Source organism: Cryptomeria japonica, chromosome 11 (assembly GCF_030272615.1).
Source record: "Cryptomeria japonica chromosome 11, Sugi_1.0, whole genome shotgun sequence".
NCBI lineage: Eukaryota > Viridiplantae > Streptophyta > Pinopsida > Cupressales > Cupressaceae > Cryptomeria > Cryptomeria japonica.
This window is the reverse complement of record NC_081415.1, coordinates 560,424,854-560,438,639: the sequence shown is the minus strand read 5'-3', so window position 1 is coordinate 560,438,639 and position 13,786 is coordinate 560,424,854. Positions and strand designations below refer to the sequence as shown.

At 42.6% G+C, this 13,786-nt stretch overlaps 2 protein-coding genes across 4 annotated transcripts in view; both read left to right on the top strand.

The window, feature by feature from the left end:
- Nucleotides 1-13,786, top strand: part of LOC131034636 (uncharacterized) — a 125,035-nt gene that overhangs the window by 66,868 nt on the left and 44,381 nt on the right. The window lies entirely within an intron of this gene.
- Nucleotides 6,082-9,360, top strand: LOC131038041 (uncharacterized). Its single transcript, XM_057970323.2, has 6 exons — nucleotides 6,082-6,902; nucleotides 7,029-7,261; nucleotides 7,362-7,514; nucleotides 7,607-8,007; nucleotides 8,121-8,529; nucleotides 8,629-9,360. Exons 1-6 carry the CDS (start codon nucleotides 6,133-6,135, stop codon nucleotides 9,225-9,227), a joined length of 2,565 nt encoding a protein of 854 aa, XP_057826306.2. The 5' UTR covers nucleotides 6,082-6,132; the 3' UTR covers nucleotides 9,228-9,360.

Sequence of the window (13,786 nt, the reverse complement as noted above, 5' to 3'; positions counted from 1 at the left end):
TATTTCCTCTTGTAATTTTTTGTTCATTTTTTCGCCATAAGTAATTAACTATTTTTAGTTGATTTCAATTTGTAAATTTGGAAGGCATAGCCACGATATAATATTCTACATTGATATTTGTTATGTTACAAACATACATGTCCCATTGCAAATGGGGACCCCCACTTTTTTGCTTGCTAACTTAGTGTTTTGTTTTGCTTGGCAATATTTTCGTAGTTTTTAGCCTTTTGCGTGTGAGAAGGGTGTTGTCTTCTCAGCCCAGGTTAGATACGTTGAGTGATCCTTTAGGCGACTTAGAGTGTAATGCCTTGTTGTTAGGGTAAGTCAAGTCAAGGACTCATGTTTCGAGTTCGGAACTCATGAAGGGGTGTTAGGATTGAGGCCAAATTGCTAAAGATTGCAAAAAATTGCAAGATGTTGTCATCAAGCAAGGAAAGTTGCAAAATCTTGTAAATGTTGTCGAAATCATAAGGATTAATGTTTGAGTTTTGATAAACGATGAAATATTTGATGTTTTGGATGGAAATAAGTAGTAGTTTGTGAGAATCCTTGTTTGAGTTTATAAATTTCGAGGTTGGAGTTTAATCCCAGGTTGATGCGTGGAATAAACTTTTGTCCTTAATTGTGTTAGAAATATATGTTTGATTGTCATTGATGTCAAACCCGATGATCTGGATTGGTTCAGATATGTTAAGCTAGTGTTTAGTGTAAAGGTGTTGCAAAGTAGTAGTATGTATGTATGTTGCAGAGCAGTGATATGTATGTATGAAAGTGTTGCAGAACAGTGGAAGATAGGTATGTATGTATGAAGATGAAGAACCTTGTTGATATATTGGGTTGCAGGCATGTTACAGTTGTTGCAGATGTATTTTCCGGAAGGGTGTTGCTCCAAAAATGTATGTTGTCAGTATGTGGATATGTTTCTCATGTTAACCAAGTTCTAGATTCTGTTGTGGCAATTGAATTGGTGCTCCAAAAGTGTATTCAACAGTGATTGTAGTGCTCCACGTTCCTCGGATTTTGGTTTCTGGTGATGATCTTTTGGAAATATGTTGTTCATGATCTTAATTTCTTTATTTCAAGTTGGATTGTGTTTTTGTGCTTCGGAAGCGTGCTTGCAGAAGTTCGAGGATTTCATCATTCCGGGTCTAGCCGACCTTGAATGTTTTTGTTCTTGTTTTGCTCTGGTGCTTGTAACGTGTAATCTGGCCGTTGGAATATTATTGAAAAAAATCTTGTAGAAGTCTGATGAAGAAGTGTTCTTGGGGAAAGTGTTCTTAAGGCTGACTTGATGTACCCGTAGTGTATATATATATATATGTTATAATTTGATTGGTATGGTGTGTAAGTGGAAGTGGAAGTGTATGAGTGTGTGAGAGTGCAAGTGTGCATAAGAGTGTTCGTATGTTTGTGTGTTGAAGGAGAAAGGCAGAATTGGTGCGACAATGGATTAGAGTAGGCAGATTGAGTTAGAGTTGCAAAGATTCTTGACCGGATTTGCTGTAAGCAATTGTTTGGATATCTGAGCTTTCAGGAACTGATCCCATGCATATGTGGGTGCAATTTTCTCAGTTCATATTTTTGTCTCTATTTCTTGGCAGTAAGCCTTCCAGTAATAAGCCGTTGTATTTTGGGTAGTGAGCTTTGTAATATCATATAACTAGTTATATTATCTTGAAAGTTAACCCTCTCCGAATTGTTCATCATCTTTTGGCTCTATTTTTTACTCAATGTGTGTTGATCTTTTTATTTAACATTGAATTCTAATGAATTGTATTAGCTATGCAAATGCTATAAAAAATTGGTGTCTCTCTTATAGTTGTGAATTTCTTTCATTTCAGTTATGTTGCATGCATTTATTTTGGGGTGAGGATAATTGATAATAAGCTAAGTTTCAGAAGTTCAATTTTTAATTCTTATAAGGGAATTCTGGTTCACCCCCCCTCTCAGTATTCCGGTCTATTCAACAAATTGGTCTTTAGTGGTGTTTTGATCTAGTCCTTGAGCATATCTCGTTTGCTAATCACCTTGTCCTTAGGAACTATGGATTTGCGCCTTCCCTGTTTTGATCAAAGTGAATTCATTTAGAGAATTTTTGTGAAGCAAATCTGACTCAAGGGCTAGTTCCTTGTCCTTGTGCATCATCAATTTGTGCCCAAGGTCTAGTTCCTTTGCAACTTGGAATGCTGACCAACACTTTTCCTCGACACCACCTTGATACCGCCCTACCTTGTCCTTGACTTCATGTCAAATCTGCCTAGGTCAACCTGTCCTTAACAGGACTTCAAAGGTGCCTTAGTCTTGTCCTTCAAAACCCCTCAATTGCGCCCTATTCCTTGTCCATGGACAGGTCTAAAACCCGCTCTTGCAGTCCTTATTAGGGTGAAATATGCGCTCATCCTTGATGTCCCTTCATACCTTGGAAACCCACTCTTAACATTGTCCTTCACATAGGTGAATTTGCATTCTTCAAGTTGTCCACATGTATCCTAGATTCCCACCTATCATCAGTCCCTTTCACCCCTTGAATCCTGCCTTAAGCAGTCCTTAGGCACATCTAAAATCTGCCTATGACTCTAAATCAGATCTAAAGACCTAAAGGCAGATCTAATTCGCAAGCAATCTGACCTAAGGCGTGAGAAATCAGGTCTGATTCGCAGGGGCAAATCCTAAAATCAGACCTAATTCCAATATGCAGAGCAGAACAAAGCAACAAGTCGATTTGGAACTGTGTTTGAAGGTAAAGGCTTGGCCTTTATTTAAATGTTGATCAACTTTTCCTTGTTTACTTGTTTCCACATTTTCTCATATAATTTTCAAAGTTATTGGTTAAGGTCTATCTATTTTGACACTATTGTGAATTTATTCTCTATTTAAAAAATATGAACAATAAAAAAATAATTAATGAAAATTTACATTCTTTGAACATAAGTCATAGTTTTCTTTCTATTTTCATCTATTGATGAATTTGTTTCAAATTTTATCCTTGCCAAATACAAACATAAACACAGATCTTATGATTTTGGTATTAGATATGTATTTTTAAGGTTGGAAGTGTAGATATCCCATATCTAAATAATTTTGGAGTTAGCTAATTGAAATTCATTACTGTAGTCCAATTTTATTGTTGGGATGCTAGCTTCGTAAATGAAAGTACTAGAAATGAAGTTGTGGGTAGAACCTAAGTCTGTAAGTAACTGCTTCTAGATTATCCCTGTCGTTTTGTTTTGGTGTTGGTTTGTATTTACTTCTGTTTTCTATTGCATATTTCCTTTTGGTCCTCAACACTGCCCTCTATGGTATCTAATACTTTTTGGTTAATATAATCTTAGATTTTCTGTTCTGTGGCCTTGGTTTCCTATATTGGCTCTTTATCATTTTGTATTTGATTGTATTGTTGTAAATCTGGAATGATGTTTAGAGGATTATTTAGAGATATAATCTTAAGAGAAAAATAACTTTTTGCTGAAGTGTTGGGGTTATTTGTGATCATCAATTCGCTAACTTGGCATCTCAGACTTTATATGACTTCGAACATTTGATGTATTTTTAAAGGGCATGTATTTATCACATTTTCCATGGTTTCATTATAAGCCTTGAGGTGATTTTGTGGTACAAACTCTTTTGTCAATTGCATTTTTTGACTTTGTTCTAAGTATTATTGGGCTCTTTCTTGGTTATAAAATTTGTTTGAAGGCTCTATTGAACTGTGCAAGTGTCAGTTCTTTAAGATGTTTTACATATGTACAACAGTACAAACTTTATGAAATATATTTTGGTCTAGAATTTAGAAACAAATTTATTTACTGATTTAAACCTCGCTAGATACGTTATATCCCCTTTGATGTTGATGCCTTGCAAATTATTGTTCTTGGTATTTTCTGGTTTTCATCATTGGAGGGGTGGAGGGTGTTCTGTACTTGTATGTATTTTTGTGTTCTACTTTTTGTGTTTCACTTTAGATGTGTTTGGAATCTTTGGGTGGATTCTACCAAATCATTAATGATATGCATCATCTGTTTGACCATTCCTTCTCTACTCAATTGATCGTTTTTGTTTGCTGTGGTGGTTGTGGCTAGGAAAAAATATCAACTAGATTTGTTACCACTATCAGGAACCATCCTGCTAGGATATAAAAAAATATAAGACAATCCTTGACCTTTATGTTCTTAGAAGCTTGAATAATTATGAGAAATAAGAATATCGTGAGAGTGTAAATTGGTTCGCCTATGGAAACTATTTTAGAGACATAGGAAGTAAATGCACAGTATAGAATAAGAGATGCTAGTATGCCATAAGATAAGTGTTATAACTACAAAGAACAAGTATATGTTCCTTCATATAGTCTCCAGTTACGATGATAACCATAGGATAGAATAGTAACCAGAAACTTAGAGCAATGCTTTCATTAATGCCAAAATGTCTAGTACAATAATCATTCTCTGCATCAGTGTCTCCAACAAGAAGTACAAGAGCATATATAAAGACACGGTCGAGGGTTGCGGTTACCACCCGTGGGGAACCGTCGTGCAACGGACAACTACCCTCGACGACACTAACATACTTAACCAACGTAGCTTAACAAGTAGTACAAAGCCCATTTTACGACCAACATCATCCCCCCCAAAGAAAAGTTGTCTCCGGACGACAAGGAAAAAAATCCGGGACTAACACAACAAAATGGGGATGAAGTACACTGTATACAATAAGAAAATCACTGAGAAGGGGCTGAGGGGGCGTCCCTGAAGGAGGTAGTTGCACCGCTGATGAAGAAGATGCAGGAACTACTGACGCCAGTCGAGCCCGAAACTCATACACCTGCTGCGTCCTCGCCTGAAAACCCTTTTCTGTTACCATCTGATGCTCAAGTGCGGATTTCACCATTATTGCTTCCGCAAGGAGTTCTTTTTTTCCTTGACATCATAGTCCTCCTGTGCCTAAACCAAACTTGTTTGCAAAACACGCTTTTTAGTCTCAGCCTCCACCAACTGCTACTCAAATGATACTGTCTCCCTAGCCAATTTGTCCTCAATAGCCACCTGCACTGCCCTCTCGGCATCCAATTCTTGGTTACGTTGAGCTAAGTCTCACGCTACTACTGCCTCCAACCTGGTGGTCAGCTCCTCCCGAGCCCTCTGTGCATCCACCAAGGCAACCTCACGTCCAACCGAGACATACTTCGAGTTCCTCAAAGCGTACCATTCATGCCTGGAAGTGGCCACAACCCTTTGGCACAAAGGCTAGGAGACGCCTCAAATCCTCCATCACACTCCCCAAAGGCTAATAACTGAACTGAATAACTCCTTGGTGCCGTACGACTTTGCGTTCTTGCAATGCCTTCCCTCAAACTCTGTTTGTTTGCAACCTCCAAATCCGTCTCCCTCTATGGCTTTTGGCTTCCCCGCCAATGCTTAGCTTCAGGCTTCTTTCTCACAGTACGGAACAACCCCGACACTTACCGTGACTTCTCTGATGCCCTTCGCCCAGAGAAACGAAAATCGCCTAAAATCGCCAGGACTCGGCGAGTCCGAGTGCGAGTCACCCTCGCCGAGTCCTGGGGACTCGGACTCGGACTCTGCCGAGTCCAGGCGCCAGACTCGCCAGACTCGCCGAGTTTGGCGAGTTTGGCGAGTTTGGCCGAGTCCCGTGCCTGGGACTCGGCCGGCAGCGATGGGAAAGAAAAGTTAAAAAAAAAACAATTTAAAATGGTTTTTTTGACTCTTTTTTTTTGTGTTATTTTTGTTTTATACCTAAAAGTGACTTTCATTTCATTCATTTGCAAAAATAGGAGGAGTAAAGTGAGATAAAAAGAATAACAAGGGTGCATTGAAGAAAAACCAGCAAGGAAGATTTCTTCAATTTCTTCAATTTTCTTCAAGAGTTCTAAGAGGTAAGTTGGTAACATTGTTTTTTTGAGATTTTTTTGTTTCTTATATGCAAAAATTCATTTTTCTATTCTTTTTTTTTGAAAGTTTTACATTTTATTCCAAAATCTTTTCTATGTTACTATGTAGGCCCAGGGTTTGTAATTTTTTTTTTTTAAAGTAGGGTTTGAGTCTTTGACAAACCCTACAATTTAAAAAAAATAAAATTGCAAACCCTAGTTACCCTACTTTAGCTTTTTTGAAAAAAATGTTCAATGAGAATGAAATTATGAATGCACAACATAGAATGAATGTCTTAATTTATTTTTGCATTTGTAATGTTTTATTGCAGCAACCTTCACATTCTTATTTGCCTCAAGTTTCACAAAACAATCATACAATGTCCTCTTCTAGACCTCCCATTAGAAAGGACCCTGCTTGGAAATATCATGAGGATTTTCCAGGGCAAAGAAAAGGGCAAACAAAGTGTATATTTTGCAAAACAATATTCCATGGAGGCATATATAGATTGAAATACCATATTGCTGGTGTGCGTGGGCATGATGCCGACCCATGCACAAAAGCAGTCATTGAGGCCGTACGTGATTGCTATGTAATGGTTGAAGAAATTGAAAGGAAAAGGAAAGAAAAAGAGGATCTCACAGTCATTGGGAGACATGCACCTTTAGGAACAGGGACACAATTAGGTTGTGTTGGAGGGCCTTCTTCCTTACCTTTATATCGTCCCACTCATTTTGCTACTACTCATGCTTCCGGTTCTGCTTCTATAAGTGCCAGTGCTAGTGCCAGTGCCTCTGCCCCTTCTCATGTTCCTAGCACTGGCAGTGGTAGTGGGAATGTTAGCATTGGACCTAGGATTCGTAAATCTAGGTTGGATACCTTTTTTGCACCTCGCACTACTCCTGGGTCCCAACAGTCACTTGAGAGCATGGGTTGGAACAAGGAGGTCCATGATGCTGCTAAAATGGCAGTTGGCAGATTTTGGATCTATGGCAGTATTCCATTCTTCACAGCCAGGTAAATGTTTTATGTTTGATTGTTTTAATTTTTATAATTTGATTGTTCGTATTAATTTTTGTTGTATATAGTTCATTATACATAGTACATAGTACATACTTATCTCATTAAAATTATTTGTGACAGGTCACCTTATTGGCAAGAAATGGTTGATGCCCTTACCATTTGTGGGGCGGGGTTCAAAGCCCCTTCTGAGTTTGATTTGAGCGGACCCATTTTGACTGAATTGGTGAATGATGTGAAGAAAGAATTGGGTGATCAACGCCAAATATGGAGCACTAAAGGTTGCACCATCATGACTGATGGTTGGACAGACAGGAGAAATAGAACTCTCCTTAATTTTCTTGTTTCTTCCGCAGGTGATTGATTAATTTTAGTTTCATTTAGGCATTAATTTTTTATTTTTCATTTAATGATTTATTGAATGATCATTGATCTTGCTTTATTTTTTTATTTCAGGGGGCACCGTTTTCATCAAGTCTATTGATGCCTCCGCCCATTGCAAGAATGCCACCTACCTATGTGAGCAGATAGAGGAGGTGATTAATGAGGTGGGTGAAGAGAACGTGATACAGGTGGTGACTGACAATGCACCAAATTATGTTGCTGCAGGTAAACTTTTGATTACAAACTAATTTTGTTTGCAAATTAATTTCTATTTTGTAACCTCATTAATTACAATGCAACAAATTATGTTGTTGCAGGCAGACTATTGATGGAGAGGCACCCATCTATAGTTTGGACTCCATGTGCCGCCCATTGCATTGACCTCATGTTAGAGGATATTGGAAAACTTCCATGGGTCAGGACATGTGTAGAAAAGGCAAGAAATGTGTGCAAATTTGTATATAATCATTCATGGGTGTTGGCTCTTATGAGACAATACACAGAGCATAAGGAGTTAGCTCGTCCAGGAATCACAAGATTTGCCACAAACTTCATCACATTGCAGTCCATGCTTCGTTGTAAGATGGCCTTGAGACGTATGATTGTTGGTGAGGAGTGGTCTTCCTCATCCTATGCTGCCACCCCAGCAGGAAAAGATATGGCAGACTGCATTTTTGATGAGCGAGGCTTTTGGAGCCCTTGTGATGAGATAGTGAAGGTAATTTTTTTATAAATCCTACAATTTTTATTTAACTTTTTGTTTTATAACTTATTCATCATATTCTCTTATTTGCTCATGTTTTAAATTACACAATATTTTCAATTTTACAGTTTGTTAAGCCCTTGGTGGTTTTGTTGCGAGTTGCGGATGGAGAAAAGCCCGCAATGGGCTACATATATGAGGGCATGGATAGGGCGAAAGAGGGCATCAAATCTATCTATGCAGGAGATGAGAGCAAGTATGGTCCCATTTGGCAGATCATTGATAAGAGATGGCATCATCAGCTTCATAGGCCCATCCATGCAGCAGCCTATTATTTGAATCCGGCATTCCATTTTAGCCCTACTTTCAGGGCTGATGCGGAGGTCCTTGATGGGCTATACTCAGTCATGGAGAAGATGGCACCTGTTGGTTGTACTCAGTCAGATCTTATGCGAGAGCTACAGTTGTTCTCAAATGCACAAGGGGAGACCTTTTCTCGTCCTATCGCCAAAGAAAGTAGGACAACTATGATGCCAGGTAAAAATAAATTGTAAGGCTTAATTTTAGTTTTATTGTATATTGTTAAATGAGTTTATGAGAGACTGATTTTATTTATTTTTCTCATTTCAAACTCAGATAATTGGTGGAACTTTTTTGGCCCAACGACACCAAATCTTCAGAAGTTGGCCATTCGCATCTTGAGCCAACCATGCAGTGCATCTGGTTGTGAGCGCAATTGGAGTATGTTTGAGCACATACACTCCAAGAGGCGCAATAGATTATCCGTGGAGAAGATGAATGATCTTATCTTTGTTCACTATAACCTCCGCCTGAGAATGAGAAAGAATGCATTAGCTGACATCTCTCCTATCATTCTAGATGAGGTTGATCCTGAGGCAGAGTGGGCCATTGAGACAGATCCTGTGGCTGTCTTTAGTGATGATGACACTGATTGGATCGACCAGGTAGATATAGAGGCTGAGGCTGTAGCCATGGCAGAGGAGGAGCAGAGAGCACGAGCAGAGAGAGGAGATTCAGAGGCAGATGGTGATAGTGACAGAGATGGTGACAGTGACACAGATGTTCCTGATGTTGGTGAGCATGGCGTGGTGTCACGAGGAGCGGCTATGGCTGCCCAATCATCTATGACCTACCTTAGATGCCTTCGTAGGCGGGCGGGGCCTTCATCGGAGCCGACGTCGGGGCCGGAGGGTGCAGACTCCTCTGCGCCATAGGCTTGTAGATGTATTTACCTTTGTTATTTGTATGGAACATTTGATGATGATCATATGATGACATGGATTTTTTATTCCATGAGTTTTGTAATATTGTATACATTTGACAATATTTATATATCTATGTTTGTTATTTCCTTCAGCTACAATTTGCGTTTATGCTTATGTGATAGATCATAGATGTATACTTGTGTATGTATTATGTAATGAAATGAGCCAAGTTTGATGATGTTTTTGTGTCTTATTCAATAAAGGGTGCATGAAACAAGTTTTAAATCTTAAAAAATCTCTAAATTTTTTGAGTTTTTCACTTTCCCGAGTCCAGCCGAGTCTGGAGCCGAGTCTGGCGCCGAGTCCCGAGTCCGAGTCCGATTTGGCCTTGCCGAGTCCGAGCCGAGTCCGAGTTTCGTTTCTTTGCCTTCGCCCAACTCAAAAGTGTATTGTAGCCCAAAAATAAACTGGGGGTTTGGGGGCAGTGCCCCCAGCGGGGTCCAGGGCAGCGCCCTCGCAGGGTCTAGGGCAACCCCTTAGCGGGGTCGAGGGGTAGCGCCCTCGCGGGGTCTGGGGCAGCGCCCTAGTGCCAACACCAATTTACAACCTTCAGAACCACATGGAAGTCCATGGCGCACATCATTTTTGTGATATTTTAAGATGCCAAAAACCTTCTTCTCCGCTCTAATTTTTTCAGCGTATTCTTGTTTGAATGTAGGCACATTTTTTTTTTCATGTGCCATCACCACCGTTTATCCTTGCCGTGCCGTGGTATTTTTCCTTTCACCCTTTTTTTTTAAAACCGCCGCCACCGTCACCGTGCTCCTTCAGGCCTATGGTGGTATTCCACCGCCGGTGACCTCCGTCGACGGTGGTTCCACCGTATGGTGGCCCCCCCCATGGTGGTCACCGACGGTGGCCCCCCTGACGGTGGTTCCACCATACGGGGACCCCCCGACGGTGGTCCCACCGCACGGTGGTTCCATCGTGGCCATTGTTTTTTTTTTTTTTTTTTTAATATTTTTTTTTTAATTTAATTTCCTAATCTAATTTTTCCAGAGAGTCTTCGGCTCAGGTCCCGTGCCTCTAGGATCACCCTTCATCCTTCTCGGTTTGCCTCGCCCAAGAGTCTCCCGCTTTGGTCCCGTGCCTCTCGAGTCACCTGCCCGGCCTCTCGGGTCCCCTTCCATCCTCTCGAGTTCCGCTCCGGACTCTCGGGTGTCCTTCCGATGTCTCGAGTCCCCTGCACGCTTCTCGTGGTAGGGTTTCAATTTGGACCCGTTGATGGAAAGTCTATTGTCAATGTCCATCCGAAGACCTGGAACCATAAATTCTACAGGGACCACAGTCTCCTTCCTGTACATAAGAAGAAGAAGAAGAATAAATATTTTGAAGGCTGTGGCCTTCCACACAGGGTTCCAATCGTTGCCGACCCGAATGATCTTGGGATTATCTACGTTACCGAGGTTTGTCTCCTTCAATTTTACCTCTTGATACTTGATGGGTTCTTCCTTCGGGAACTGGTGTGTGGTGGTATCACTCACACGGGCGTCTCCCTTCCAATATTCTCTGTATTCTGGTAGGTACACCTCCTTTGTTACTAGCTTTGGTTCCTCTACTTCGAGCCTGTAGCTCTAGAACATTTCGTAATCCTCCATCTGCTAGTGGAAGAGCCTGTTCAATGACCCCGTCTCATCCTCAGAGCACTCTCCTAGTTTGAGAATCCCTTCGTCGTTGGGCTCCATGCAGCCCCGTCCTTCGTCCCTTAGGTCGCCTTCTCCTTCACCCTCCGATTCTGAAGATGATGCCAGTTCCTCACTAACCAATTGCGTCCCAAGGTCTATGATAAACTTCCTTCCTCCATTCTCCATAGACAGAGTGTTCTTCTTCCAGTTGTGGGTGGCCTTGGTTGCCACCAACCACCCTCTCCCTAAGATTGCATCATACCCTTTTTTCTTTAGTGGGATTACCACGAAGTCCAGTATGAAGGGTTGCGCCCCAATGGTAACTTGCTGGCCCATTAGTGTCTTGATGGGTTTGATTCCATGCTGATCTGCTCCCAACAGATTGGATGTAGATGGCCACAGTGTTGGCTTCCCCAGCTTTCGCCAGGTTTCTTTTGGAAGAACATTCACTCTCGATCCACCATCGACGATGGTATGGGTTAGAATGGTGCCAAGGATACCCATCTCCACAATGGCCGTGTTCCTTCCAGTGTTAACTGCCAGCAGCCTGGGGTCTATTGCAGACCCCCCAGGAACATTCGTGCGGTGGTTGGTATTGGTGCATGGTTGGGAGAGATTATTCAGCATTGTCGTTCATAATTGAGGCATCGTCTGGAGGAGATCGTGTACCTTCACAGGCACCTCCAGTTTTAAAAATTTGATTTAGTATAGCCTCCTTTGCCTTCGGTCGGCTGGAAGTACCAGTCGTACCCTTCGCCTTCGCCCTCTCTCGTATCTCTTTCTCAATTTCTTCCTGTGCTTCCCATACCCTTCACTTCTTCGTCTCTGGGTCTGGGCACGTTGCTTGTCTGGCTTGGGCGTGGGTTACGACCAACACTTCCTCTTCTTTGGTTTCCTCGATATTGAGCAAGTTGATGCCGGACTTCGGGCAGGTGGCGTCTTCGTGGTCTCCCAGTCCGTACCATTTGCACAAATATTGTGTGGCCTCTCCCTTCGGGTAGTCTCGGGTGAAGTGCCCCCACTGGCTGCACTCTCTGCATTGTATCATCAGTCGACCTTTGGAGTCATATTGGATCCGGCTCCTTGTATTGTTATTGTTGTTTTGTCCTCCCCACCGGTTATCTTGGTAGCCTCCCGATGTTGCGTTGTTGTTCACTTGGGAGCTGTCGGTACCGCCCGATGTAGTTGGTTGTTCCTGCATAAGCAATACTTGTTGGTTTCGTGTTTTCATGTTGTAGGGGCATTCTTTGGTGGGATGCCCCATCAACTGGCATATATCACAATAGGCCTTCTTTGGGCAGGAGTCTTTCGTGTGGCCGTTCGTCTTACATTCCGTGCACCAAAGCTCCCCTTCGTCGGTCTTGCACGGACCTCCCTTCATAACCTTCAACTCTTTCATCATCCTCAGCATGTCCTTCTGCAGGGCTTGCACCTTTTTGCCAGACTCGCCATCGCTGCTGCTTCCCTCGGAAGAGTCATCATCCTCGGACGAGCTATCCTTATTTTTCTTCTTGGATGTCTTGGTCTCGCTCTCGAGATCCATCGCTCTATTAAATGCATCTTCGTACAAGGTTTGTGGAACAATTTTCATCTTCTTTCGGAGGGAGTGTTTTAGTCCCTCCACGAGCCATCTCTTTTTCAACCCATCTGCTAGTTGACTCTCCATTTTCCCCAACAGTTCCTTGAGCTGCTGACTATAGGCTCGGACCATCTCGTTCTTGTTTTGCTTTGTGCCATAGATTTGGGCTACTATTTTATTGTCATCTCTGAGGAGGCAAAACTCTATCTCGAACTCCTTCTTCAGGTTGGGCCATGTGCCGACTTTGGCCTTATCCGTATTGGAGTACTAGTCGATGGCCACTCCCCTTAAGGTTGTTGGAAATTGTGTTACCCATTTGTCCTGGTTGGTAACACCGTTCGCTGACCATATGGTTTCGCAAGTGGGGCAATGGCGGACAGGATCTTCCTTCCCGTCGTCGTTGAACTTCGACAGCTTCTGTTTACTGGCCATTGATGGGGGTCGTGTCGCCTGTCGTGCACCTGCACCACTCCCACCCGTGCCGGTGGTGTTTGCTGTTTGAGTGACTGGGGGTCCTGCTTGTCGTGTGCCTGTGCCTCCTCCACACCTACGGTCGTACGGTTGCCCTCCCCTCCATTATCACCCTTGTTGTTTGTTCGCTCCCTTCGGTGGTCCTCCGTGCGTAGTGTAAGGGATAAATTCCTGAACTGATCCCGAGTCTCTTCAACTAGATTTCTTCGTAGCCTTGTTTCCTTCAAAAATTCTTCGTAGCTTCTCACCCTACGGTGTTCTGGCAACACGTAGAAATCTCCTTCGGCTTCTGCTCCTGCACCCTCCGTGGCACCTCCTTGGTTCCCTTCGGGCAACCCTTCGACAGGTCGTCCTTCGGCAAGTTGCCTCAGCCTCCGTCTATGTTCTACTTGTTGTTCTAGAATTAGGGCTTTCTGTGCGGCCTCCCACTCCTCACTTTGTGCCTTCTTATTTGTATCCTTATTTAATAAGTTGGGCATTGATTCCTGTACATAATGTAGGAGTGTTCTTTATTCTGCCCCTGAGGCTCAAGGTTCAAGTTTCCCGTCGTCACTTGCCATTATGCTCCTCTTCCCAGCGACAGTTGTTTTCTTTGTACTCCCGGAGGACCTATTGGCGTCGCCCCTCACGCTGGGTTTCCTACCTTCAGTGCTGGTGGGCAAGGGTTGCTTGGGCTAGGAGACACGAGAGTTGGTGCAACAACCTATTTGCTGCCGGACTGATGTTGAGTGTCCCAGACTACACCCTCGGGTACCTCTTCCTGTGTAGCCTCCCCTTGTACGGAAGTCTCTATAGCCGCTTGGAACTGGATCACGAAGTCGCTTGTCAATGCG